Source organism: Rhipicephalus sanguineus, chromosome 2, assembly GCF_013339695.2.
Source record: "Rhipicephalus sanguineus isolate Rsan-2018 chromosome 2, BIME_Rsan_1.4, whole genome shotgun sequence".
Taxonomy (NCBI): Eukaryota; Metazoa; Arthropoda; class Arachnida; order Ixodida; family Ixodidae; genus Rhipicephalus; species Rhipicephalus sanguineus.
The window spans coordinates 36,979,583-37,007,500 of NC_051177.1; the positions used below are offsets into that span (position 1 = coordinate 36,979,583).

A 27,918-nucleotide genomic window follows, 5' to 3' on the forward strand; every position below is an offset into this window, starting at 1 on the left:
GCCACTGGCGCCACTCTTGAGGACGGAGAGGATGAATCTTTGCGATCGAATGTCCGCTGCCTGCAACCCTGCGCAGCTGTCGCTTCCGCATATGCGGTAAACTGTAGGTGTGCCGCAGTAGTTGCTGATATCATTGCGACTTGTCGCTCCACGAACGGTTCACGAATCATTTCATCGTTTTGCGTCACCGATCTGATTGTGTGCAACGAAGCTTCTGACGCCGTGAGAATGCCAGTGGAAGAAGAGCAAAGCCATTCCTTGACAGCGACCGGTGTCTCGAGCAACGACCGAAACCTCCAAGCAAAACTTTTGATGTACTGGTAGAGGAGGCGAACCTGTTGACAGGCCATTCCGTTATTATGCTGTGACGACAGTGGGAAGTGTTGAGTGTCACCCGTCAGTGACGCTGTAGGCTTCAAGCAAACACCAATGGCGGTTTCCTACAGCGACCGTAAGTTCTTTTTCACCGCTGTGCAACACTTGGCTCGATCTCTTGCCTGCATAAGGCCGACGCCCCCCGACAAGCTTGATAACTTGCTGCGCCTCTGCCCGCAAGAATCGTCGCCGCAGGGAACATTTCGAATCGACCAACGTGGGCAGGAAGCTGTCATCGCTACGGGTATCTACTTTCTCGAATCGGGCTTCCAGTACAAGGACAAGATCGTACCTTATTTCCTCAAGCTGCTTCGCGGACTTAGCAAAGCTGTATGGTTGGATGAAATTAAGCTGACCGATCAAGAACGCATACCCGTCTGTGAGCGCTTCGCGTTCTGCCTGGGAACTCTACTCAGCGACATCGCTTACCTTTGCGAAGATTTGCGCGACGAGATTATCACAGCGCAGATCGACTTCTTGGCGGTGCTTGTGAGCATCTGCAAGAGCTTTGCAGACGCGCAGACGCCGCGGGGTAGCACAGGAAAAGTAACCCTATGCCGGGCCATTGTACCCCTGCTCATTGGAACTGCGCGGGCGCTTGGCAGAGCGAAGGCTTCGTCGCCGCCTCTCTTCTGCGAGATCTTTCCGCAGCCAACGAAGGTAGTGCCTTCGACCGAAGATGCGCCACGGCCTCGAAGTAACAGCAATACAGGAAACACGCTACCAAAGCGGCGCACGTTCAACAACTTCAGGCCGATTATTCCCCGATCACTGTCCGAATTAAGCCAACTCACTAACAGGAACAAGTCCTGCCAGGAATGCGACGATGACGAACTTTCGAGAAGATCTTCGCTTCAGAGTCAGTCTTCCGTAAATTACGATCCCAAGACATACTTTTTTTGCAAGCACGGATCGAGCTACTCACAAATGCATGGGACACCGAGGATTCAGAACCCGCTCATGCTTTCCATCAGCAAGCTGCAAACCATCCTGGGGCTTGCAAAGAAGATCCTTGCCAAAGATCTCCTGCAGTTTCTGGATAACCAAGCTGTCGAAGTGTACAGCACTGGACAGTTGAGGCTGTTTCCGTACAAGTCATTCAATGAGGTACTGAACTTGGTGATGCTGATGTTGCTCCAAGAGCTTCTGTGCCATCAGACTGGTCATCCGGCACCCTTCACCAAAGATGTCCAGGAGTTTGTAAAGGTGCTTTTCTTGAATGGCCAGACAGAACTGCAGAGCAAAAATCATGACGCCTGTGAAAAAGAAGACAGGGAGACAAACTATGCAACTGCCAACCGGTTCAAATTGAATGTGCAAGCTAATGCAGCCTGTGTTGATTTGTTGGTGTGGGCCACTACTGACGAAAATGGAGCCGAGACCTTGTGTGGATTTCTGTACGATAAAATTAACTCCCCGTGCAATGTCAAGCTGGCTCTAGGCCACATGCCCTTGTTGCTCGTTTGTCTGGAGGGATTTGGCAAGCTAGCCGAGAAGTTCCCCAACATTGCTCAGACGAGCATATCGACGCTGCGGGACTTCTTGGTCAACTCATCTCCCATTCTGACAAAGCTCCACTACCAGAACTCTGCCTCGAGAACTGGAGGAGCAGGAGCAGCTGGCATTGGCATCGCAGAGTCTTCGCAGGCGAGCCATAAGACGGGAACACTGACCACTTCTATGGCAGCGTACGAGAAGCTTCGTGACACAGCTATTGAAAACTTATGCAGGGCACTGCGGGTGGGTTTGCAGCAAGACCCCGAGTGTGTTCAGGCCTTTCTGGCGTCAGTGTCTATCAAGCTGTATCAAGCAGAAAACAAAGACCTTGAGCCTAGTCTTGTAGCGACCAACACTATCTTGGCTCTTGGACATGTCGCGGTAACGTTAAAAGACACTCCAAAAACAACCAAGTCTATTCTTCAGTTCTTCCAGCAAAAATTCTGCCAGCCTGCGTCTCCCCTCGACTCGCTCATCATCGATCAGCTGGGCTGCATGGTGATTGCAAAGGTTGACCACACTGTTTACGAGGAAATCATGAAGATGTTTACCATGATCACTGTGGAGTCCAGCTCTGCGTACAACGTGGGCAGTGTCGAGGACAGAAAGCAAGGCTACCGTCATGTCTCCCTAGCAGTGATAAATGCTTTAGCCAATGTATCAGCCAGCCTGCAAGGTGAAGAAGACCAGCTGGAACTTTTGGGGACATTGCTAGAACTGTTTGTACAGTTGGGGTTGGAGGGCCGCAGGGCCAGTGAGAAACAGGCGGCACTTAAGGCCTCCAGCAGTGCTGGAAACCTAGGAGTCCTCATTCCAGTGATCGCAGTGCTCATTCGGCGCCTTCCCCCAGTCATTGATCCCAAGCCTAGGCTTCATAAATTATTTTGGGACTTCTGGCTTTACTCTGTGGTCATGGGATTTACATCAGAGTCAGGTTTATGGCCACGAGAATGGTATGATGGTGTACGTGAGATTGCTGCAAAATCCCCGCTTTTAGTCTCCAAGGAGCACTTGCGTTCAGTACTGCAGTACAACTCGGCAATTCGTAACGATACAGTCTCGCTCGGTGAACTGCAGGAGTTGAAGAACCAAATTTTGAAGCAACTCAAAACTGAGCACTCGCAGGATGTAAGTGCCGTCGTGAACAAGTTGAATTTTTCTCAGTGCACCTACTTGCTGTCTGTGCTAAGACTCGAAACTCTGCGAGTGCAAAATTTGCATGGGGAAAACAGCTTCCAAAACATGATGAAATATATGGAGTTCTCAACAATACAAAAAGATAAAGCAGGAATGTGGCAGTGCATCATGGCTGTGGCTGACAAGGTTTTTATGGTTCTGTTAGATGTGATGTCTAACAAGCCCAGGAAAAAGGAGAGAGATGAGGAACTGGAGAAACATGCTACATTCTTGCTCTTGAAGTTCAATCATCCGCAAAAGCAAATCAGACGTGTTGCCGACAAGTACCTTTCTGCACTTGTAGATACATTTCCTCATCTGCTTTGGAGTGGAAAGGTACTGTGGACAATGCTCAACATTCTCCATGTTCTGGCCAAATCACTTGAATTAGATCCAAATGAACTGATTTCAGAATTGCCCGTCCCTGGTACTTCGTACGCCCTGACCCTTACAGACACCATGGAAGCGAGGGAAAGCATTGTCCAAGATTTTGCTGCACGGTGCCAAGGCATTGTTCAAGAGGCCGTCAAGTGGGCTCCAATCATAACGAGATCGCACTTGGAAGAATATTTGGCTTGCTACTCGTACACTGCGGATGGTCTCACACAACACAGTGGAGTAGCCTTGGCTATCGAGAGTGTCCTGCAGTTTGCTGGGCTAAACAACTACTCTGCACCACTGCCATCATCGACCTTGGACAAGTGGCCGAGCTGCGTAAAGAACAACTGTTCAGAATTTGTTTGCTCAATGGGCCTGCGATGCAGATTTGCAGGTGAAATCACAGGGCTTTTGATGGGTGCAGAAGATGCCGAGGTGAAGCACAAAGAACTCTCTGCACGGCTTCTGTCTCAGTTGAAGCAGAGCTGGGAAAAGAAAAATGAGCGCATGCACAAAGAGTGCATCTTCCGTGTTTGTGCACTTCTTATTCACTGTTCTGGTACCGACAGAACTTTGCTTCATGCACTGTGTTGGTCCCCTGTGGAACTTTTTACAGAGGAAGCAGTGAGAGGCACAGTGTCATGTTGGCAGTGGCTTCTTGCCGCCAGGCCTGACCTAGAGCTTCCGTTTCTTCAAGAAATGTCTGCTGCATGGCACATGACTGTAGACAAAAAGATGGGTCTATTTTCAGAAGACCCGTCGCAGACAGATCCTTCTGCTTCTCATGAGGGAGTGGTACTAGAACCAAAACCACCGTTTGTACAGCCTCACACTATCTGGGTACGGTTCCTTGCAGAGCGCATCGAAACAGCCAAGTACAGCAGCCTTGACCAAGTTGAAATTTTCGCTCACATTCTACACCGGTCTTTCTCCGTGAACATAGGCCATGACAAAAACCACTGCTGCCGACATGTTGCGGCAGTTGGTACTCAGTTCCGCTTGTTGACTGCTGGCCTGTCCTTGCTTCAAGGTGATGTCCTGCCCCATGGTATTGGGAAGAGCGTGCTCCGTGAGCGCATTTATTCAGCAGCTCTTGATTACTTTTGTGGGCCTCAGATGTGTCCAACACAACAGGGTGCTGATCTGCGTGATGACATCAACGTTCTGGTAAAGTTCTGGTTGGCAGTTCATGCTGACAAGAAGTATCTTAAGGCTACTGCTATCTCCGACATTTGGGAAACAAGCACGCAGAGCAACCTTTCAGTGATCATGAATCCAGATCTCCGTGGAAGCACCGAAGTGCTCCAGTCACGATCAACTCCAACTGGCTGGATCAACACAGTACCCCTCAGTAGTAACATGTCAACAATATCCCGAAGGTCTTCTGCTGGGCGTGGCTCAGCAATGAAAGATGCATCAACAGAAGTCTTTGTGAGAGATTACCTGAAGAAGCGAAACCTTATTCTTGGTTTGCTGGCTGTGGAGATAGAGTTTCTTATCACCTGGTACAACCCCCTATCCACTTGGGAACGCAGTATCACTGGAGAGGATGCTATTGCCACGTGGCGAAGCCAGCCTGTCGTTGACAGAAGCATGAAGGAAGTAGCAAGGCTCTCCTGGGAGACCTCTCCATGCCTGGCCATTTACGTCCCTTGCCGTTTCAAGACGTCGGACACTATTCGTGCAGAGGTTTCCCGCCTTGTGCAGCAAAACCCAACAGCAGTTTGTCATCTTCCTGAAGCACTGCAGTACCTCACAACACCTGAGAGTGTACTTGGCGACTTTCCGGACTTAAACCACATGCTGACATGGGCCCGTGTCTCACCTATCAAGGCTCTTGCATACTTTTCAAGGCAGTTTCCACCACACCCAATAACAGCTCAGTATGCAGTCTATGTGCTGTCATCCTTTCCTCCAGACACAGTGCTCTTTTACATACCTCAAATAATGCAAGCAGTGCGCTATGATGCAATGGGGTATGTCACGGAATTTATCAAGACCGCTGCCAGCAAATCTCAGCTCCTTGCACACCAAATGATCTGGAACATGAAAACAAACATGTATCTAGATGAAGAAGGAACACAGCAGGATCCCGACCTGTATGAGCACTTTGACCACATTATGCGTCATATTGTTGGCTGCCTGTCAGGGCCCGCAAAGCAGTTTTATGAAAGAGAATTTGACTTTTTCCAGAAGATTACTGCGATTTCAGGGGAGATCAGAGTGTTTCCTAAAGGTGCAGAACGCAAAAAGGCATGCCTCAATGAACTCTCCAAGATTGTTGTCCAGCCTGGCTGCTACTTACCATCAAATCCAGAGGCAGTTGTCATAGACATTGACTACAAGTCCGGCACCCCTATGCAGAGTGCAGCAAAGGCTCCATTCCTTGCGCGCTTCAAAGTCTGTAGATGTGGAATCAAAGAGCTAGAGTCTAAGGCAATGAGTGTCTCGCAGTCAGGCATGCAGCAACTGAGCACTGGCAATGAGTATTGGCAAGCTGCAATCTTCAAGGTTGGTGATGACGTGCGCCAAGATATGCTGGCTCTGCAAGTAATTAGCCTATTCAAAAACGTGTTCAACCAAGTTGGATTAGACCTGTACCTGTTTCCATATAGAGTTGTAGCCACAGCACCTGGTTGTGGCGTGATTGAATGTGTTCCAAATGCAAAGTCACGTGACCAGCTTGGCCGGCAAACGGACATTGGCATGTACGAGTATTTCATCAAGAAATATGGTGACGAGTCGACAACAGCATTCAGAGAAGCTCGTCGAAACTTCATCAAGAGTATGGCGGCCTACAGTGTTGTCGGGTTCCTTCTTCAAATCAAAGACCGCCACAATGGCAACATCATGCTGGATACAGATGGACACATCATCCACATTGACTTTGGCTTCATGTTTGAGAGCTCACCAGGTGGAAATCTTGGCTTTGAGCCAGACATCAAGCTTACCGATGAAATGGTTATGATCATGGGTGGGAAGATGGAGGCAGCTCCATTCCGCTGGTTCATGGAACTTTGTGTGCGGGCTTACCTGGCAGTCCGACCGTATCGCGAGGACATTGTCACCTTAGTCTCTCTAATGCTTGACACTGGTCTGCCCTGTTTTAGAGGGCAAACCATCAAGCTGTTAAGGTCAAGGTTTGCTCCTCTTGCTGCTGAGAAGGAGGCAGCAGCATACATGCAAAAGATCATCAGGGATTCATTCCTGAACTTCAGGACACGCACTTATGATATGATCCAGTACTATCAAAACCAGATTCCGTACTAAGCAGCATTTGCCTTCGTGCTCAAAGTGATGGCTAATGCAGAGGCACCAGCATTTATCTGTGCCTGGGGGAAATAATAATAGTTATTTGCTTCAACTGGCATTTTGTTCGATGGCACCACTTAGCTAGGTCTGTGCACGTGTATTGGGTGTTTTAGGAGTGTTGCTTGTATACTATGTCACTATTGTTTCTTGATATTTTTGGGATGTATATCTTCCTTTGTTGTCTTTGCTGCAGGACCAACACTATGAACACTTTGTTTTATTATGGGAGTATATGTTGATGCTCAGATGGGCATGACTGCTTACCAATATTGTTTGCTTTTGTGGTACACTTTTGGCTCCTGCCTGTAGCATGTGTGTGCTGCATTTGTGAGCTACGGCTCATAGAGATCTGTTTTGTGATTGAACAAAATGTAGACGAATTGAGTTGCATTGCGCATGGCCCTTCATCATAGACCCTGACGGTTATTTATCCAAATGATTGCTATTTGTAGCAGTGAAATAGATTGTACCGTAATCCACTGCAGGGATTTTAGGCTAATGCCAAGTCATAGGTGAAGTTCCTTGTGTGCAATGTTGCTGATTTAGGAAAAATGTGTTGCATCAGTGTTTGATGTAACAAAGCACGCATGTGTGCTAGGGATCTGGTCCTCACAACGATTGTGGTGTTGTACATCATGCAACTGAGGACTGTAGCTTGAGATACATAGATGTTTTCATGTAAGATGCTCTAGCACATTATATATTTGAACAAATGTGTGCATTTGTAACATTAACAGCTGGTGTCGTTATGGAAACCTGTGATAATTTGTTTTGGGCTTGTAGCAGGCGGTGCTTGTTTGCAATGCAACAATTCTTTTCTTTTCATTGTTATGCGTGTCATGTTAATAGATATGTCAATGTTAATAAAGATTTTACTTAGCACACCACGATGCTATGTAGTTGCTTGCGATGCTATTGCGTGCTGCTCAATGATTTCAGTGGGTTGCTACCCTTGGGTTTCTACTATAATGAATAAACTACAGAGCCTCAAAGGGAGAGATTACTGAAAGGAAGCTCAAAACTCTCCTGTAATATCTGTTAATTAAACAAGATGGTTAAAATGCAGCCTGCTCCATCCTCAGTTGTGTGTTGGTGAAGGATATGCAGCAATGCTTTTAAACATTTTCTGCTTCCTGTTGAGAGGCATATGGCAATATTGCTAGCAATTTACATTGAAATTATCCGGAGAGCTGGTACCTATAAATGGCACAAATTATGGCATATATAAATGGTTTTGTGTATGACGTTCACACACCACATTTTCTTGAGTTTAAAATGTTTCTCGGTCTTGCATAACAAAAACCAATTGCTTTTTGGCCTTAATTATTAAGTGCATATCTTTTTATTTTATATATTCAGCCCTAGAATTGCTTAGATTATTATACATACAATTTTTCAAGTGGCTTAGAGTCAATCTGAATAACACTGAACAAACATCTTGATAACTATCTGTTCTTGTTTATTAAAAACGCACCACTCATATTTGTTGTGTATTTGTGTGATGCTGGTTGAAGAGTTCGCACACTGCAATGTAATTGGCTTGTGTAGCAATGGTGCTGTGCAGTTCAACAGTGAAACAATGAGCACATGCCCATTATATATATATATATATATATATATATATATATATATATGGTTGAACCTCGACATAATGAAATTATCGATATATAATGAAGCATTTCGCTTTTCGCTACCTTATGTCAATTGAACATCTGAACCTCCATGTAAAGAAGCATATGCATCCGTGATTTCAATATAACGAAGTTTCAGTGCAACCGCAATGGTAGACCAAAGCGAGAAATCGCCAGCTGAGGCTAGTCGTGATATTGGTTGAGTTGCACGCCATTCAGCGCGCTTTACGGCAGCGGCTTCAGGGGAAAGGGTGCGACTACATTAAACTGCAGAGTACACTGTACTGTAGGTGCAACCAATGCTCTCCTAGCTTTTGGAGCGGGCGGAGAGGGAGTGCATGCGGCTTATTGTGGTATGCGGCCCTCATGCTATGCGTCAGCGCCCTATAAGGAGTTTTTGTCACCGCCACGTATCAAAAGGCAGCAGGAATAAACGCGACGAACTTTTATCTTCTTAGCGATCGTTCAGGAAACATTGTGTCGTGACGCGGCTCGTATCAGTAAGCGATCTCGATCGGCGAGAAAAAGGAGGTATGATGCGAATGCTCAGTGATAAAGCCAACTTAAATGTTATCGAACCAATTATAACGGTGACCGAAATTCCTGACGCCGTACCGGGCCTTGCTCGATTCTATTCGGACATACGTGCGCGCGATACGGAGGCGCCGTAGTTCAGGTTGTCCTTGTTTTATGCGATTTTAGACCGCAGTTAAGGCCTGAACACACGTACGCGTTGTAGCGTGTCAGCGCGTGACCTTTTGACGCGGCGTCGCGCCCTCTCCCAATGGGGAGAGAGGTCGCGTTCTCTCACTCGATCCATAGGGAGAGGGCGCGCCCGCGCTGCCACGCTGCAACACGTAACTACGTGTGTGCAGGCCTTTACTTTTGGTTTTGTAAAGTGCGACTGTTTTCAACGCTGCGCGTTTATCAAAGCGAGTGGAAAGCAAGTGATTCGGTTCGGTGAGCATAGCACCGGCGCCGCAATACTCCGGGCCAGACCCGGCCGTAGCCAGGGGGAGTGCGCCCCCCCCCCCGAAATTTTGATGACACGTGGTGTTTTATCGAAAATAAATCATGAAAATAGGCGTTTTTCTCAAATAGTCAAGGCTTTCAGCAAATGCCCCACCCCCCGAAAAAAATTTCTGGTTACCCGGCTCCGGGCAATGGCCGATATTTTGATGGCAAGCCGCCGCGACATAACAGGCGCGATAGCTTCGCTTGTCGCATAATTACCACAGTGGGTTGGACCTGCATGTATTCCGGGTTTATGCGTGACCGTTTGGCCGCTGCGAAGAGGACTTCGCCGTTGCAGCATCGAACCGCGGTAGCCGAATATCAGGTTCAGGAATTTTCGTTCACGTCTTTTAAATTAGTTTTTTGTACATGCCGCATTATTCGTGCATTCTTCCGCCCCTTCCCATGCAAACAAACAAAAAAAGGAAGCGTTTGGCGACCATACTTGCTTTAAAGTCGAATTTCAATTTAACGAAGTTTCGATATGACGAAGTAAATTGCAGATTTTACCGAGTTTGTGTGTCAATCAAATGAGACTAACAGGTGAAAAAACGAGAAAAACATAGTTTAAATTGCTTGCTTTCATTTAATTGAAATACTGTATAAAGAGAGATTAAAATGAAAGAAAGATATATCTTGCTGCAGGTGATATCTGACTCCCACATCTTTGCAACTACACGTGATGCTATACGAGTATGTCGTTCATGAGTTGGCAGATAGTGAAATTTATCCCTTAAGATGTGTGTGACAAATCCTCGCAATAATAAGCTTGCCTTGTTGTGTACCTGTGCAATAACAAATATGAACGCATGCTAACAGCACCCATCAAAGATAATCAAGATAGTAAATCTAGAGGAGACTGGTCCTTGATGCTAGTGCCGTCATGCTTTGCGATGTTATGTCTTTGGCGTTGAGCAACTGCACCTTCTCGCCTCTGACACCTCCAACCAGCAGCGTGGCATTCTCAAAGTTGATGAGGCACTGCGCAAAGAGAAAGAAGGAATTGAAACGCTATTGCGAGTCGGCCTAGTTGGAATAAATTTATCTTTACGATTTCTGCGCACAAAAACACAGGGACAAAAAAAAAAGAAATGCAAGGACGAGCGCTTATGGACGCAGAAGGACGAGCGTGACACATGCGCTCGTCCTTGCGTTACTGCTCTTTTTTTTTTGTCCCTGTGTTTTTATTCAACGAAGAAAGACATGAATACATATGTCACAGAAGACCATAGGCGTGCGCAGGGTTCCCCATCAGGGGGAGGGGGGCAAAGGTTCATCGCAGCGGCCCCCACCCTACTAATTAAGTCAATGTATGGGGCAGATTTTGCGCCCCCCCCCCTCTCTTAGATGACCAGAAGGGTCAATGTACGGGGCAGATTTTGCGACCCCCCTCTTAGGTGATTAGGGGGGGCGGCCCCCCCCCCCCCCTGCCTTCCCTGTGCGCACGCCTATGCAGAAGACCATGGGAAAAGAACCGGTTACATCAGCAACACTTCTGAGCTGTGTGTTGCAATTTCGACAATGTAGTGGACCAGCACAACTAACCCATACTGTTGAAAATAGCATTTTACATGAGTAAAATGCCAGAGGGAGGCTTGTTTTTTTCCACAGTGCAACCTGTTGCACTGGCTTAGTGGCAATTACTGGGCATTCAATTCCTGGCAATGCACACTCCGCTGCAGAATGCAAAATTAACTGCACATTGATTCATGACAGCTGCAGCTTTCAAGCATTTGATAGAAATATCGTCTCAACAGGCAAGCACGAACACACGGCACGCGAGCTGCATATGCCCAGCCACGCATGCAGACCCAGGCCTAGGGATGGCACCAAGAGAGGAGGAGGGAATGTAGCTGCTTTCCTGAGATTCGAACCTGCCCTATGTTAAACGTCGTAACATCTGACAACGGCAGAATACACGAACGCGAGTGCGACCGGGCGGAGATTTGATTGTGGCGCTCATCTGCCATATAAAGTAGCACTTGGGCCAACGGAAAGTGATCTTCGCAGTGCAGTATGTGGACTTTGCATTGGAGTATAACGTACAAAAAAAGTACGTTGAAAACGTGAGAAGCGACTTATTCAGCTGTGCGCCTGTGTCTACATTGGCGGAAATAAAATACGAAAGGCGCGCTCCGAATAAGCGACAACCAAGCACGAGTGGCACGGCGAACGGTGATCGGTTTGGAAAAGTCGAGGTGTACGGCACGATTGAGCACCGAATCATGGAGCTGACGCAGATAAGCACGTGCGTGCGCGCGCACGTGCTTATCAAGCCTACAAAGCTTTTCTCTCCTCGTCCTCGGCAATGGTACAAGACTGTCTGGTAAAGAAGAAGCGTAATTTGATAATGCATCTAAACTTAATTCACCTCATTTTACTCTGGCGCTGCCGCATCTGCGCAAACAGGGGGGGGGGGGTGCTTTCAAACTTACTCCATTATTTTTTTTTTGTTTTGCACGTGTAAACATTGTGAATATATACACGCAGATATACAAACACACGCATGGACATACGTAAAGGTTGGGTAACTCCCAACCGAAAGAAATTTCCGCGGGCCATATTTGCATATTGCGGAAAAAAACGCCAGGCCTGCGCTGAAACCGCAGCACAGTCACAGCGAAAGCTGGAAGAGCGGCGTTTCTAGAGCCCGTTGTAAGCTCTCTTAGGGCTACTAATACAAGTACACCAGCAATTAAGGTACCCACTACGCCATAAATCACAATTTTTGTGAAGTTGGGAAGCACCTACTAAGCCATTATTCGTCATTCTGCGGGGAAGCGAGGCACCAGCTACACGTCTGTAAGGCATTATGTGCACTTTGTTGACGCGACAACTGATGACGATGAAGAATTATGGCTCAGCCCTTTGTAATGGGTTGGAAGCTTTAAACGGCCCACCAGTTATATAATTTGCATTGCGTGACACTAGCAAGGTACCCACTACGCCATAAATCACAATTTTTGTGAAGTTGGGAAGCACCTTAAGCCATTATTCGTCATTCTGCGGAGAAGCGAGGTACCAGCTACACGTCTGTAAGGCATTATGTGCACTTTGTTGACGCGACGACTGATGACGATGAAGAATTATGGTTCAGCCATTTGTAATGGGTTGGAAGCTTTAAACGGCCCACCAGTTATGTAATTTGCATTGGGTGACGCCCGATCGCTATTTCCCTCTCCCGCCATGCTCTATAACATACGTAGACGTGGGAGAGAGAAAGGGGGGGGGGGAGGCGAAGAACATTATTGAGACCACGAGGAAATGGATAATGCGCTTATGGGCTTCCTTGGCAACCAATACAAGTGCACTTGCGAGGAACCCACTACGCTATAAATCATTGTAATTTTTGAGAACTAGGGAAGCAGGCACTATGCCATTTTTCGTAATTCTACGGAGAGCCGTGGTACCATGTAAGGCATTATGCGCACTTTGTTGATGCTGTGCCTGATGACGATGAAGAATTATGGCGGAGCCCTTGGTAATGGGTTGGAAGCATTCAACAACCTACTCGTTGCGCAATTCGCATTGTGTGGCGCCTGGTTACAGAATTCGCGTTGTGCGACGCTTGGTGCTTATTTTACTCTTCTACCACGCTATATTGCATATGTTAATGTGGTTCCTTCCCGACATGAAGATTGTATAGGGTGCTTTCTGCAAAGCAGTTTCAAGCACCGGCATGGCTCCGAGGTAGAACCACGGCCGCTACCTGTTTTTTTTTTCCCCGTGGTAGAACACTGGGCTCCCACGCAGAGGGCCCAGGTTCGAACCTCGTTCCATCCGGATTTTTTTTCTTATTTCCTTTTTTTCTTATTTCGTGCGATAGCGGTTACGGACATCGGCGGCGGCGGCGGCGGACAACTACGGCGCCAAAAACGGCCGTTGAAATGATCTCATAACAGCTTTGGCTGTAAAAAGTGACACTTCCCCCAAGTCATTTGTCTCGTTTAGAGCTGTTAACGAGACACCTCGAATTCCGATATGGTTCACCAGTCAGTGTTACTTAGCATTACAAGAAAACCGCGCAGACTCAGCATCGCTGATCTTACTAAATTTTCTTTGCCCCCCCCCCCCTTCTCTCTCTCTCTCTTCATTGCTTTTCGTGGTGTACCGGTTCTATTTCAGTTTACTATTCAAATGACTGCAATTGGGACCTCGCTTTCAAAAATATTTTTTTTAAATTTTACACAATAATATTTGTTTCTGAGCAAGCTCTTTGGCTACAAAAGAAATACGTAAGAAAAAAGTAGGAATAGAGCGATCTTATATGCTTCCTACTCTTTGTCAAGCTTTTCTCTCTCTCTCTCTCTCTCTCTCTCTCTCTCTCTCTCTATTTTGTCGCACTTTCGTGAACTTGTTACTGGTTACTCGTCTTCCTCGTTTTTTTTTTTCTTTAACTGTTGATGGCACTTGCTTCAAGAATACTGTGGCACGTGTCTGCATTTCGAGGCTGACAGAGCTGTACACCGTGCGCCGTCAATTCTTACCTGTGATCGTCTCAAGAAATCTATTCCGAGGCTGACTTCGGGGAAAGGCTCTTCTACTGAAGAAAGAAATAAGAGAACAATTTAGGACAATGTTTCACTCACTCACTCACTCACTCACTCACTCACTCACTCACTCACTCACTCACTCACTCACTCACTCACTCACTCACTCACTCACTCACTCACTCACTCACTCGTCTTTCATCCTGGATTACTATGAATTCTCACAAAAAAATTGGTCGCTTTGCTCTTGCAAACAGCTTAGTGACACAGCTTAAATTAATTATAATATTCTTATTTAGAGTATCTTTAAGTGCAATTTGTCATGTTCAGGATGCCATCGGAGCGAAAGAAGACAGGAAACTAACCCACGGCAAACTCGTACACTTGCTTCCAGGAACCGAATTCCAGGTCCACATATTTTACGCAGCCTCTGACCGGCGTCCTGAGAGTGTACAGGTGTTGGTGCAAGCCACTGGCATCCTGTGGACTCTGCTTCCAAGCCATCACCTGATCGCCAAGCCTTAAAGGAGGAAGAAGTGACGAACTTTCGGACTGCGTGCTCATTTGAGCGACATGCGCGCAATAGACCATGCTTTGCTTATTCAAACATCTACGTGCTTATCGTTGCCCTGTCACTAAAATTTCGGACCGAGTTCTCCGTTATGTAGATAAAACGAGAGAGAAAGAAGGATTCGTACTTGAAGAACGCTTTGCCTTCATAGGCGGGTATATTGAACCAGGGGAAAATGCCCTTTCGGGGTGGTTCTGCGTTAAGTATATTCCGGACTATATAGCTGGCATGAAATTTTCTTCAACTGCGAATATTTCTCTCGATTTCGCTGTCTCTGACAAAAGACAAAAGAAAGGGCGAGCTCGTTGGGGAATAAATGAATGCTAGCCACCTGCGCAGGATTAGGTCAGATGGTATAGGCGACCATCCTGGAAAGCGTTTGGTCCCGAGTCAAATCACTGACCAGGTCAAATCTTTTGCGAACTGGGGAGCTTCCTTTTGAAGAAATCCGTACTGGTTGCCTTCGTGCTAGGAACAAGTGGATGATGAGAAGTCTTCAATTTTAATCTATTTCTTATTACATGTTATGAATATCCTCGGCGTAAACATGACCCTTCTGCTGAAAGATGGGAGCTTGAGTTGCATCATTCTCAGAATAGCACACGTAAAATGGGACATGCATATGCAAGACAACGCTGAACAAAATTTTTCTTTTATAAAACAAAAAAAACAGACCGACCACAGCAGCCACGATACCACTGTGTAAACAATATCTGCTACTTTTAACAAGACGATAATCTGCATCCTTATGCTTGCTTCTTTGTCGATATGGTACGTCCGATTGATTGCCCTCGTGTTTTGATTGTGACGTCTTTTAATTCATTCTTCGCGTCTAATCATTTTCGGCTGTTATGCGGAACTACCAAAATGGCCGCCCCGCTAAGTGTAAGCTTGTACGGTTTATCTTGTGCTAATCAGCAGAGAACGAGATTCAACGTACAGTTCTACAACATATCTCGCGGGGAGTACACATCAGCGTTTAAAGGGACATTAAAGCGCAAAACGATTTTTCTCATATTATAGTAAAGTACTCTTCCACGATACCAAAAACACCACGCTTGCTGCAAGAAGACGCTTAGTAAGCGAGAAAACGCTCAAAAACAAAATGTGGGTGGCGACGCCACCTCGAAGTTTCCGCACCATTCGCGGTGACGTCACATGTTTTGACGGCGCCTACTAGGGACTATCCTAATCGGTAAAAATGAAGTGCGTTGTCCTCTGATGGGGCCATAGACTTAACATAACAAGTCTGGGATAATTTTGTCGAACCAATGGCGCCAAAATACTGTAAATACACTTTGAAATCCGTCACGCCACGCCGGGAGATTTCAACTTGATTTCTCCTCTATTAATAAACCTGTGATGGCGAAATTAACGACATCAGAGTTATCAGAACACAATTTATCGATCTAGGCCGATTCATTGTTTCTCTTTAGTGCCCCTTTAATGCAGCTTTGTCTTGAATTTCGCGGGTGAGTACAAGGCACCAAAGAAGGCATAGCGCGCGGAGAGAAGAGTGTAGAGGACGATGATGATTATATCAAGGCCGTTTGATGCCTCGTAAAACGCGAAAAGAGACCGTCGACGGCTTCGGCCTAATTACGATGTCATCATGACGTCCCAAATCGTCAGAATTTGTGACGCCACGTGACGGCGTCATCACCCGACTTCGTCGCTTGGTCAAAGGTGGGCCGATCCCGGAGGCACTGCAAAACCACGTTAGGTAGTGCACGGCCGGTCTGGAGCGCGTTCCTCCAGACCGGCCGTGGGTAGTGAAAGCTTTTGGGGCCGGGAGGGGGGGGGGGATCAATGCGATATACTGAGAATAAAATGAAGATAGCCTTCGACTTCGAGTCGTGTTAGCGTCTTAGGCGAATGCTTATGAGAGCGTGTGACTTTTTATGCTATAGCTGCCCATAATATAGCGGGCGATCAAACGATCCTGACCTGGCAAAAGTATGGCTCTCTAAGTCACTTGGGTGAGGTATTCCCTACATGATATGACTGACACTGCAAGTATCCCGCACGCCACCACAGCTTCAATCTTCATTTGGTTGTGTATCCACATACCTGAGGCGGTGCACAGTGCGCTCCGACATCGTCGAGAACGGACATGACGTGTTCAGCAGTGCGCACACGGTGACGCCATTGCACTGAAATGAGCATGACCATCACTACGTGAAAGGTCTTTAAACGCGTGCAGTTATTTTTGTAGGCTTTATCGCAGGGCATACACCGACGAGTTCGTTAATGCAGAATCTCTGCAGAGAAAACTGCAGAATGCTCTCATTACACAACCACTGAATTGATTTGAATCGAATTTGCTGCATTTATGAAAGAAAACTAAGTTTCACCGGTGGTAGGAAGCAGAATCTTGATTTAGGGTTTCGTATATTTTAGGAAATTGCCAGAAATTGGTAAGCTAAAACATAGTAGAAGCACGAGTTTTACAGATCCGTAACTATAAGCGCGAAATACAGTTATCGCCATTATGTAAAATGAATCTCTAAGATCGTTCGAGGCGGGGAAATGTATGCATTTTACAGCTCAGCGTCTACGGAAATTTCACACGTGCCAGGTTCGATCTAATTATTAGTATACCTAAATTTGGTCCAATTATTGACATGCAACTTACAAAATTCTGATACTTATTTTTTACTGATGAGTTATGGAGTTGTAATTTTTTTACCGCCAATTCTTTTTTTTTTTCATTCAGTGCGCGCGTGGTAAGACAGGTGATGCACAAAACAAGCTTTAGTAACAAACAAACGATGACCGAAATAAGTACCCGCGGATCAGCTGATTTCTTTCATGCTTAGGCAAACAATTATGTAAACCTCACCATGTCCAAGCACCATCGTACATCGAACAAATTAGAGCGACTTTTTCACCTTCGTACCTGAGAGCGTAAATTTAGTTTACAAAAATGCAGTTACAATATTAATTGCAAATATTAACTGAATAAAGTTTACTTAATTAGTATTTAATTATTAATTCAGTAATTCGCTTCCTCAGCTGTCTCCAGCTGAAGATACGCTATAATATGTGGGGTTTAACGTCCCAAAACCACCATATGATTATGAGAGACGCCGTAGTGGAGGGCTCCGGAAATTTCGACCACCTGGGGTTCTTTAACGTGCACCTAAATCTAAGTACACGGGCCTCAAACATTCTCGCCTCCATCGAAAATGCAGCCGCCGCGGCCGGGATCTGAAGATACGCTATACAGCATCAAGGTTGCCATAGTTATGTGCTTTGCTGAAAGTCTACCATACTTAAAACTATACAGAATTTGGAGGTAAAGAAATGAGAACATTAAGTTTGCGCGTTTAAATCAAAAAGCTTATGCAAGACATCATTCCTTTTCAATGGGTGACTTGACTAAGGGTGTGCGAATATTCGAGTTTCGAATTCGAATCGAATACTACCTAATCGAATAATTCGATTCGACTTTCGAATAGCTAGTATTCGAACTTTCGAATAATTCGACAGGACGAATATCTAAAACGCGACAAAGGCCAATGGTGCAACTTCGTGAAGCTGGGGTGGCTAAAACTAATGCTAACGTCCTTACATTAGGCCTTTCGTTAAAACTTTCACCGATTTCCTGGTTCAAAAGCGAGCGCATGTTTACTTCAGAGAAGATTATGTCATTTCAGCACGTCTAGTGTTAGTGTGGATACTACGCCAGATCTCACCTTTACCAAGAACATTAAGGATGCAAAATGGCTCAACACGCTACAAGATCTAGGCAGCGATCACAGTATCCTCGAAATCACTGTAAAAGCAGGGCCACGCAAGTCTAAGGCAAGCAGCTCAAATTGTAGACTGGGACAAACTCAGACAAATTCGCAAGGAAAAGGATAATACTATCTCAGATATAGGGGACTGGAGCACGCAGCTTAAACAGGATGTTAACTTAGCAACACAAGTCTCCCCCAGGAAGCGCAAATGGAAACAGGTAGACAGTAAACTTTTACATATGTGGGGAAGCAAAACAAGGTCTCCTGAGAAGATGGAAAACCCAGAGACACAACAGGACGCTCCGACGAAGGCTAGCTCGGCTTAACAGAGACATAGAAACATACGCACAACAGCTCTGCAAAACAACAATGGGAGGGGAAACATGCACCTCTATGGATAAAACAGTTAGGGCTATCCAGAACTTGGAACCTTCTCAGGTACCTTTTGAGTCCGAGGACACTAAATCCACGTATAGACAAAACATAAACAAAATATTACACGCATATGAAAAAACCGAAGAAGATTTTATTGATGAGGTAGCCGCACGGTATTTATCTCGGGATAAGCCAGCAATACACCCACATTAACCAGGCACCAAAACGCACAACTAGACGCAGAGATCAGTGAAGCGGAGCTGAGAGCAGCTTTACAAAAGGTTAATACCAATTCGGCTCCAGGTCTTGACGGTATAACAAACAAGATGATCCGAAATCTCGATGATGCTTCTCTAGAACAACTTACCAAGTACATTAACGAACTGACTGGGAATTAGGCACAATACCACACAATGGAAAACGGCTCAGATTATTCTAATACCTAAACCAGGCAAGCGGCTACAGTTGGAGAACTTGAGGCCCATCTCGCTCACTTCCTGCCTGGGAAACTTATGGGAACACGTTGTCCTAACAAGACTAACAAACTATCTCGAGGACAACGACGTTCTTCCGCCAACCATGTTGGGCTTCCGGAGAAAGTTGTCGACACAGGATGCAATGCTCCAACTTAAACATGAAATCATAGATAACACAAGTCGAAACACCAAAGCTGTTCTAGGATTAGACCTCAAGAAAGCTTTTGACAGTGTTACGCACGAAACAATATTAAACAGAATACAGAGCTAGGCCTAGGCCAGCGAGTATACACCTATATTCGAGACTTCCTAACTAACCGAAAAGCATGTATTAAGATAGGAGACATTGTATCCGAGGAACTACAGCTCGGAAGCGCAGGTACGCCCCAAGGGTCAGTAATCTCTCCTATGCTGTTTAATCTTGCTCTGATTGGCTTACCAGCAAAGCTACAGGAAATCGACGGCCCTCCATCATACCATCTATGCTGACGATATTACCTTATGGGTGAGCGATGGCAGTGATGGACAAGTTGAAAATACAGTACAACGTGCGATAGAAACAGTCGAACAATACTTATCAGGAACCGGGCTGGCGTGTTCGGCAGAGAAATCTGAGCTCCTCATTTATAAACCATCACGACGCGGCCGAAAACCACGCTATTACGAGGGAAAAGAAACAACCTGGAAATTCACCTCACTACGGCGGATGGTAAACCTATACCCAAGGTGGACAGGATCAGAGTGTTGGGACTCATTATTGAAAGTAACGGCCATAATGGAGAGACCATACGCAAATTAGACGATGTAACGTCTCAAATCATAGCGGCTACTTAAACGCATCGCCAACAAATATAGCGGAAATGAAAGAAGGCAATCTGCTTAGACTAGTTCAAGCGTTTGTAATAAGCAGAATAGTTTACGTAGCATCATACTTACGATGGCACTCATCAGAAAGATACAAATTAGATTGTTTAATCAGGAAAATATACAAGCAAGCAATTGGACTCTCCATCACCACTAGCAAACGATAGTCTACTGCAGCTAGGTCTCACAATACCCTGATGAGCTAATCGAGGCACAAACGCACCTCGCTCAATACGAACGCCTATCACAAAACTAAAACAGGCAGGCAAATATTGGATCGGCTAGGTATTACTTATCACACCCAACATGGCGTCAAAGTAGATATGCCCAGACATATTAGAGGCGTGATAACCGTGCTTCCTATACCCAAGAATATGCATCCCGCCCACCATCAGGGCAGACGGGAAAGCAGAGCACGCGATATACAAAGAAATTTGGTCACAGCATGGACACCGTATTCGTAGATGCAGCTAGATACAGACACAAGCGCGCCTACACAGCCGTGGTTGATAAATTATGAGGGAAAATGTTTGACGAGTGCTACCGTCAGTACGCCACACGTAGAAACCCGCAGAGGAATAGCTATCGCATTAGCCATAGCACAAACACAAGCGGACGTGATCGTCAGTGATTCGCAGACGGCGATACGAAACTTTGCAAACGGCCGAATCTCCCCAGAGGCACTTCGAATTCTAAAACTCGGTAATAATCAAGAAAAAAGTGTCCATCTGATATGGACACCCGCTCACACACTATCAGAAGGGTAGCAATGAGGCGGCGCACCGCATGGCTCGAGGGCTTCAGACCGAGCATCGATTAGTGCCGTCTCAGGGAATACCGATGAGTGGGAGTGGGAAGATAGAATGACCACATTTCACGAAATTACAGTACACCATAGATTGCAGAGGCGTACATTCCCACCGCCTCATCCGAAATTAAGCAAGAAACAGTCTGTCGAATGGCGGCAGTTACAAACCCGATCCTACCCGAGTCCAGCTATCATGCATGTAATACACCCAGACTTATACACGACAGACAAGTGTAGACATTGTGACTCTAGAGCCACCTTAGAGCACATACTATGGGGATGTCCAGACATAATAAACAATAGCTGTGATGCAGCCTTAAACAGCGACAGCCTCCGCGCGCGCTGGGAGTCTGCGTTGCTCAGCTCGGACCTGGAGCAACAACTCTGGGCCGTCCAGCGAGCCGAGGAAGCCGCCAAGGGCCAGCAACCCTTGGCCGAAGCCTAGGCGGGATCCAGGCCCATCCCACCAATTCGCAGGGCAATCAATAAAGTTAATTCATCATCATCAAACGCGAGAAAAGTGGCAAGCCCTTCTCAACTTTGCTTCCGGACTTCTTGCATAGTTGTCCCATATGCTGCAAGGGCCGTAAAACGTCCCGACTTTGGCCCGCGAAACTCTTGATGATTGGTTTCAGATGCGAAAATTTGTTCACGATGCGCAGTCGCCACTGCAGCACTGACCACTCGTTCAGAAATTCCGTTCTATCAGAAACTCCCATCGTTTCGGCGCGCAATGAAAACGCTGCTGTAAACGGGCGCCCGAAGATTTTCGGGCCCAGAGCACCCATAGCGATGCAGCACAATAACGTGACCGTTGTCAGATGAGCTGCGTTGCACGGCCACACGAAAAAAAAAAGCTAAAGCTATCTACCGCACCACCCTCCGTTACACATATAGGAGGGTAAAAGTGGCGCTGCTGACTAGAATGGCGGCTCTTCCATCAATATGGATGCACGGCCATAAAAGCTGAAAAAGAAAAGACTCCTGAACAAGCGTAGTTTCCGTAGCTTCCTTGATTTTTTTTTTTTTTTTTTGTCTTGTCGTAACTGGCGGCGCACGCTTCGATACTATTCGATATTCGATTCGATATTCGATATTTTCGGCCACTATTCGGCATTATTCAATTCGAATTCGCAGGAGGATCGAAAGGTGGGCCAGTTGGTAATTCATTTTCTTCGCTCAGCGAACTGGGAGCGTGGAAAATACACGAAGGACAAAGCGAGGAACCACACAAGACGAGCGCTCACTAACAACTGATTTATTTTCCACATCGGAAGGACACATTTACACACAAATTGCGCATGTCAAGAAAGATTATGACGACGGCATGAATAGCATGCGAAGCGTATGATCAAGGCACATGTCTAACGGTTATCTAGGTAGCTCAATTCACAGTCATGCAGTGACAGGGAAGGATGACTTATACATTGATCTGTATTCCTGGAAATGTGATATGATTCAGATATTTCGCGCGTAGTTTGTTGAGGATGCCGGAACAACACAACTGTATTCTCAAACAGAGGTTGGCACTTGCACGAAAAGCAATGTGACGCTAAATGGGAGTAAGATGTATTCTTCAACGAGCTTTTGTGTTCTCTGAGACGCACGTTCACACATCGGCCGGTTTGGCCAATGTACATACGTCCACAAGAAAGGGGTATCTTATATACCACTCCGGTGTTGCACTTAACAAACTTGTTTACATGCTTCTGGAGGCATCTTCTACCTTTAGATGCATTCTGTGCCCTCCTGTGCACCATTGAACATATACTGCCCAATTTATTGGGTGCAGAGAAAACAACGCGCACGCCAAACCGGTTTCCCACATTTTTTAACCCATGGGCCATTTTATGAATGTAGGGGATTACCGCCGCACGCTTCTTTTTTTCTTCTTCCCTGTTCCCCGACGAAGTGCATGTGTGTTTTTCATTATTTTTGACCGTACGCAAGAGCTTTTCACAGACTGAGGCTATTACGTAGGAAGGGTATCCAGGCACCTATTAGCCGTTCTAACTGTGCTACGAAACCACTTTGCATGGTATGGAGGCAACATTTTTCGAGGGCTGAACGTAAGCACGACATTACGATTCCGCGTTTAACGAGCTTGGAATGACCAGAAGAGTAGTCTAGAACGGGTTTTGCAGAACGAGGATTATATCTCCAACAAAGATGCTTATTACCGAAAAACAGGGAAAGGTCTAGGAACTGCAATTTGTTATCTTTGGGAACCTCGGAGGTAAACCGGAGGCCCATGCCTTCATTCTCGAAGCATGCCTTGACAATTTCAACGTCCACTGCTGAACCCTTTTTGATGATGATTAGATAATCGTCAACATAACGGAATACTTTTGTGTTTGGCTGAAGTTTAGTGCTTAGGGCTGCATCCACCCTTCCCAAGAAAAATTTGGCTTAAAACAGGGGCCACACTTGAACCTATACAAACACCTGATTTTTGCATGTACAGGTTCCCAAGCCATACGACGAAGGTGGACTTCAAATAGAACGTCAGAATTTCTAAAAAAGACTGAGTCGACACTCCTGTGCTATTCCTGAACGATATCTCATCATTGTCTTCCACAATGCACTGCTCTACGCTGTTTAACAGTTGATCATGCGGCAAAGAATAATATAAGTCGACTACATCAAGACTAAAAGCTGTAACACCGGAACATTCACATTTGTTGAGGTATTCAACCACGATACCAGAATTTTTTACGTGAAAAGGGTCATTTACGCGCAACGCAGAAAGATGTTTTTGCAGATACTGAGATACAGCCAACTGCCACGTATCCCTTTCTGAAACAATCGCACGCAGGGGCATTTCCGGTTTGTTTGTTTTAATGGAGTAAAAAATTTCTAGCTCTACACCTTTCGCCTTTTCTACTGAAGAACCAAGCTTTCCTAGGTTAAGCCTTTTTAGCAGCGATATCGCTCTTGTCTTTACTTCCTTGCTTTTCACAGAAAGTGGTTTGAAATTCCTTTCTATGGCTTCCTCGGCCTTCTTAAAAAAATCTTGTTCATTCATGATGACGAAGAACCCTTCCTTGTCAGAAATGAGTACCCTTAGCTGATTGTTCAAACAAAACTTAACAACTGGTTGAATGCTCAATTTTCTACTGAAATGGCTAACACTGCTCGAAACTGCTTGAACACATTCTGTTACACACCTATAACGTTCTTCCTCCTTGGCCAGCTTGGAGACGGTCCTTGCTGTGGTAATCTTTTCTTCAGGTCGAAGGGTAGGTTCCACGGAGAACTTCGGGCCTTTTCGCAGAACTTGCTGAATTTCTTCTGGCACAGACACATCACTTAGGTTCAAGAAACGTCCCTCGCCTGAAGCTTGTTTTTTCCTGACAGGTAGTTGTGGTCTGATGCAATTCCACAGGGTTTCCGTGACAGATGTCGAAGTTTTGCACCAGTCGCGATACGAACCGCGGTTGTTGCTTCTATGTCCGTCTTGGTCACAAATGACCCTCAGCCAGTCCTTATACCACCGGACTTGTGTGTACCATTCCGAACGAACGATTCGGCACATCCTCTTGGTATGACCAAACGACGGACTGATCAATCCAAACAGCATTTGTACATCTGCCGGACATGTTCCTTGACGAAGGTGCCACGATGCTACTCTTGCCCGACATGTAGCGACAGCAATCCACGATGCCAAAAATCCACGATGCATTCAACCAGTTGTTAAGTTTTGTTTGAACAATCAGCTAAGGGTACTCATTTCTGACAAGGAAGGGTTCTTCGTCATCATGAATGAACAAGATTTTTTTAAGAAGGCCGAGGAAGCCATAGAAAGGAATTTCAAACCACTTTCTGTGAAAAGCAAGGAAGTAAAGACAAGAGCGATATCGCTGCTAAAAAGGCTTAACCTAGGAAAGCTTGGTTCTTCAGTAGAAAAGGCGAAAGGTGTAGAGCTAGAAATTTTTTACTCCATTAAAACAAACAAACCGGAAATGCCCCTGCGTGCGATGTTTCAGAAAGGGATACGTGGCAGTTGGCTGTATCTCAGTATCTGCAAAAACATCTTTCTGCGTTGCGCGTAAATGACCCTTTTCACGTAAAAAAATTCTGGTATCGTGGTTGAATACCTCAACAAATGTGAATGTTCCGGTGTTACAGCTTTTAGTCTTGATGTAGTCGACTTATATTATTCTTTGCCGCATGATCAACTGTTAAACAGCGTAGAGCAGTGCCATTGTGGAAGACAATGATGAGATATCGTTCAGGAATAGCACAGGAGTGTCGACGTCAGTCTTTTTTAGAAATTCTGACGTTCTATTTGAAGTCCACCTTCGTCGTATGGCTTGGGAACCTGTACATGCAAAAATCAGGTGTTTGTATAGGTTCAAGTGTGGCCCCTGTTTTAAGCCAAATTTTTCTTGGGAAGGTGGATGCAGCCCTAAGCACTAAACTTCAGCCAAACACAAAAGTATTCCGTTATGTTGACGATTATCTAATCATCATCAAAAAGGGTTCAGCAGTGGACGTTGAAAGTGTCAAGGCATGCTTCGAGAATGAAGGCATGGGCCTCCGGTTTACCTCCGAGGTTCCCAAAGATAACAAATTGCAGTTCCTAGACCTTTCCCTGTTTTTCGGTAATAAGCATCTTTGTTGGAGATATAATCCTCGTTCTGCAAAACCCGTTCTAGACTACTCTTCTGGTCATTCCAAGCTCGTTAAACGCGGAATAGTAATGTCGTGCTTACGTTCAGCCCTCGAAAAATGTTGCCTCCATACCATGCAAAGTGGTTTCGTAGCACAGTTAGAACGGCTAATAGGTGCCGGATACCCTTCCTACGTAATAGCCTCAGTCTGTGAAAAGCTCTTGCGTACGGTCAAAAATAATGAAAAACACACATGCACTTCGTCGGGGAACAGGGAAGAAGAAAAAAAGAAGCGTGCGGCGGTAATCCCCTACATTCATAAAATGGCCCATGGGTTAAAAAATGTGGGAAACCGGTTTGGCGTGCGCGTTGTTTTCTCTGCACCCAATAAATTGGGCAGTATATGTTCAATGGTGCACAGGAGGGCACAGAATGCATCTAAAGGTAGAAGATGCCTCCAGAAGCATGTAAACAAGTTTGTTAAGTGCAACACCGGAGTGGTATATAAGATACCCCTTTCTTGTGGACGTATGTACATTGGCCAAACCGGCCGATGTGTGAACGTGCGTCTCAGAGAACACAAAAGCTCGTTGAAGAATACATCTTACTCCCATTTAGCGTCACATTGCTTTTCGTGCAAGTGCCAACCTCTGTTTGAGAATACAGTTGTGTTGTTCCGGCATCCTCAACAAACTACGCGCGAAATATCTGAATCATATCACATTTCCAGGAATACAGATCAATGTATAAGTCATCCTTCCCTGTCACTGCATGACTGTGAATTGAGCTACCTAGATAACCGTTAGACATGTGCCTTGATCATACGCTTCGCATGCTATTCATGCCGTCGTCATAATCTTTCTTGACATGCGCAATTTGTGTGTAAATGTGTCCTTCCGATGTGGAAAATAAATCAGTTGTTAGTGAGCGCTCGTCTTGTGTGGTTCCTCGCTTTGTCCTTCGTGTATTTTCCACGCTCCCAGTTCGCTGAGCGAAGAAAAAAAAAAAGAAAAATTCGAATTCGATTTGAGATGAAATTTCACTATTCGCACACCCCTAGTGACTTCTTTACCTCGCAGTTCACCATGGGCGGTACGTGCATTCTCTTGAGTGATGTGACCTCGTCGAGCGGTGGTCCATTGACGCTGTTAATCAGGCGCGGTGGGAGTCCGTTCGCTTGGCCGGCAAATCCGCTCGCTGTTCGGTCCTGAAAGCATTGTATTGAAAGATGGCCTATAGCTTATGCGTTTATTTTATGTATGTACACCTTGTCAGAGGCGGCGTAGCTTTTCAAATTTTCCGGGAACTTATTTTCGCACGCAAAATAAATCATTGCTGTAATCAAAATTCGAAGTTTACTTTCACAAGGTTCATTCCAGCAGTATATACTATGTCTAGAATAAGTACAGCCGGTCAGATACGAATGTTAAGGTTTCAGGCACGGAGGATAGGAGGGGCAGGAGGCCAGCGTATTTTTCAACGTAACGCTTTTTTTTTTTGTAGCCGTCCCCCTCATCCTCGCGCTCTCTCGTCACAGCCGGTGCGTCATTGGCTTAGTGCGGTCACGTGGTGTGTACTTCAACGTGACCATGCTAATCACAAGCGTCCACAAAAGGTTCCAAAGATTTTTTCTTGTTTTTTTTTATTATTCTTTTTTTTAACGTACCGTGGTTTATGACAGTCCGCGCACGGATAAGAAATTAATGCACATAATACAGCTTCAAAACGAGTATTAATAATGAAGTTTAATACGACATAAACTACACAAAAAAAACAGAAGTCGCAGGTTACCGGTCGTGCTTCGCCACAGCTACATACATGCATCAGCAGGATGTGATAGTAATGTGATAGAGCGGTTGGTAACTGTATATTCTATCCTTATAAATTCATATCAGCTCACTATTGATATTAGCCCACTCGCGCACGAGAAGCAGTTGCGAGGTAGCGCTGGGTTTCGCGTCATTCGCGTGATTTCTTCATACGTTCAAATAATGCGCTACACAAGAAACATGGTCACTTCGTCTTTGAGGTAACCAAGGTGCATTTGGTCTTCATTTCGTCTTTTGGCGCGTGTCTGACGTCGTTCGTGCGTTGATGGTATATCGCAGCATGTGCTATCCCGCGAGTGCTCTCCATGAGCGAGTGCGCTAATAACAATAGTGGGCTGGTTAGAATCTGATAACAATACAACACGCAGCGCCCAAACCGCTATACCACGTTGATAGTATATCGCAGCATGAGCACTCCGCATGACAACTTATAAGGCATCAGCTAGAGCAACGAATACCGCTATTCAGCAGAGGAACAAACAAGTGTATATAAACGGCGCAGCTTACGCATTGCAGCATATAACATGAGCGTGATACGCATGCACTGTACGGTGCTAATACGAACCTGCAATGATTGCAGCACTGCGGACGCCTTGCGCTGCGCACGTACGCGCTGTCGTTTGTATGCGGCAAGACAGATGTCGAACTGATCGTCCGCGCTGTTCCTCCTGCATTGCTGCTTATCTGCCTCATCTTCCATGTTTCGCGTTGAAATTGCAACAGCAAATGAAAACTGCGTAAAGAAAGAAAATCTTAGGACGTGATG

The 27,918-nt window shown here is 45.8% G+C and overlaps 2 protein-coding genes across 2 annotated transcripts; one reads left to right on the forward strand and one right to left on the reverse strand.

The window, feature by feature from the left end:
* The first annotated feature begins 44 nt into the window (after positions 1-44).
* On the forward strand, positions 45-7,626 carry LOC119382747 (phosphatidylinositol 4-kinase alpha). Its single transcript, XM_037650577.2, has one exon. It carries the CDS (start codon positions 430-432, stop codon positions 6,694-6,696), a length of 6,267 nt encoding a protein of 2,088 aa, XP_037506505.1. The 5' UTR covers positions 45-429; the 3' UTR covers positions 6,697-7,626.
* A 2,338-nt stretch (positions 7,627-9,964) lies between these two features.
* LOC119381540 (uncharacterized) lies at positions 9,965-27,852 on the reverse strand. Its single transcript, XM_037649315.2, has 6 exons — positions 27,718-27,852; positions 26,396-26,530; positions 16,515-16,597; positions 14,239-14,393; positions 13,871-13,926; positions 9,965-10,364 (listed from the first exon to the last, which is right to left on the reverse strand). Exons 1-6 carry the CDS (start codon positions 27,850-27,852, stop codon positions 10,233-10,235), a joined length of 696 nt encoding a protein of 231 aa, XP_037505243.1. The 3' UTR covers positions 9,965-10,232.
* Positions 27,853-27,918: the final 66 nt, after the last annotated feature.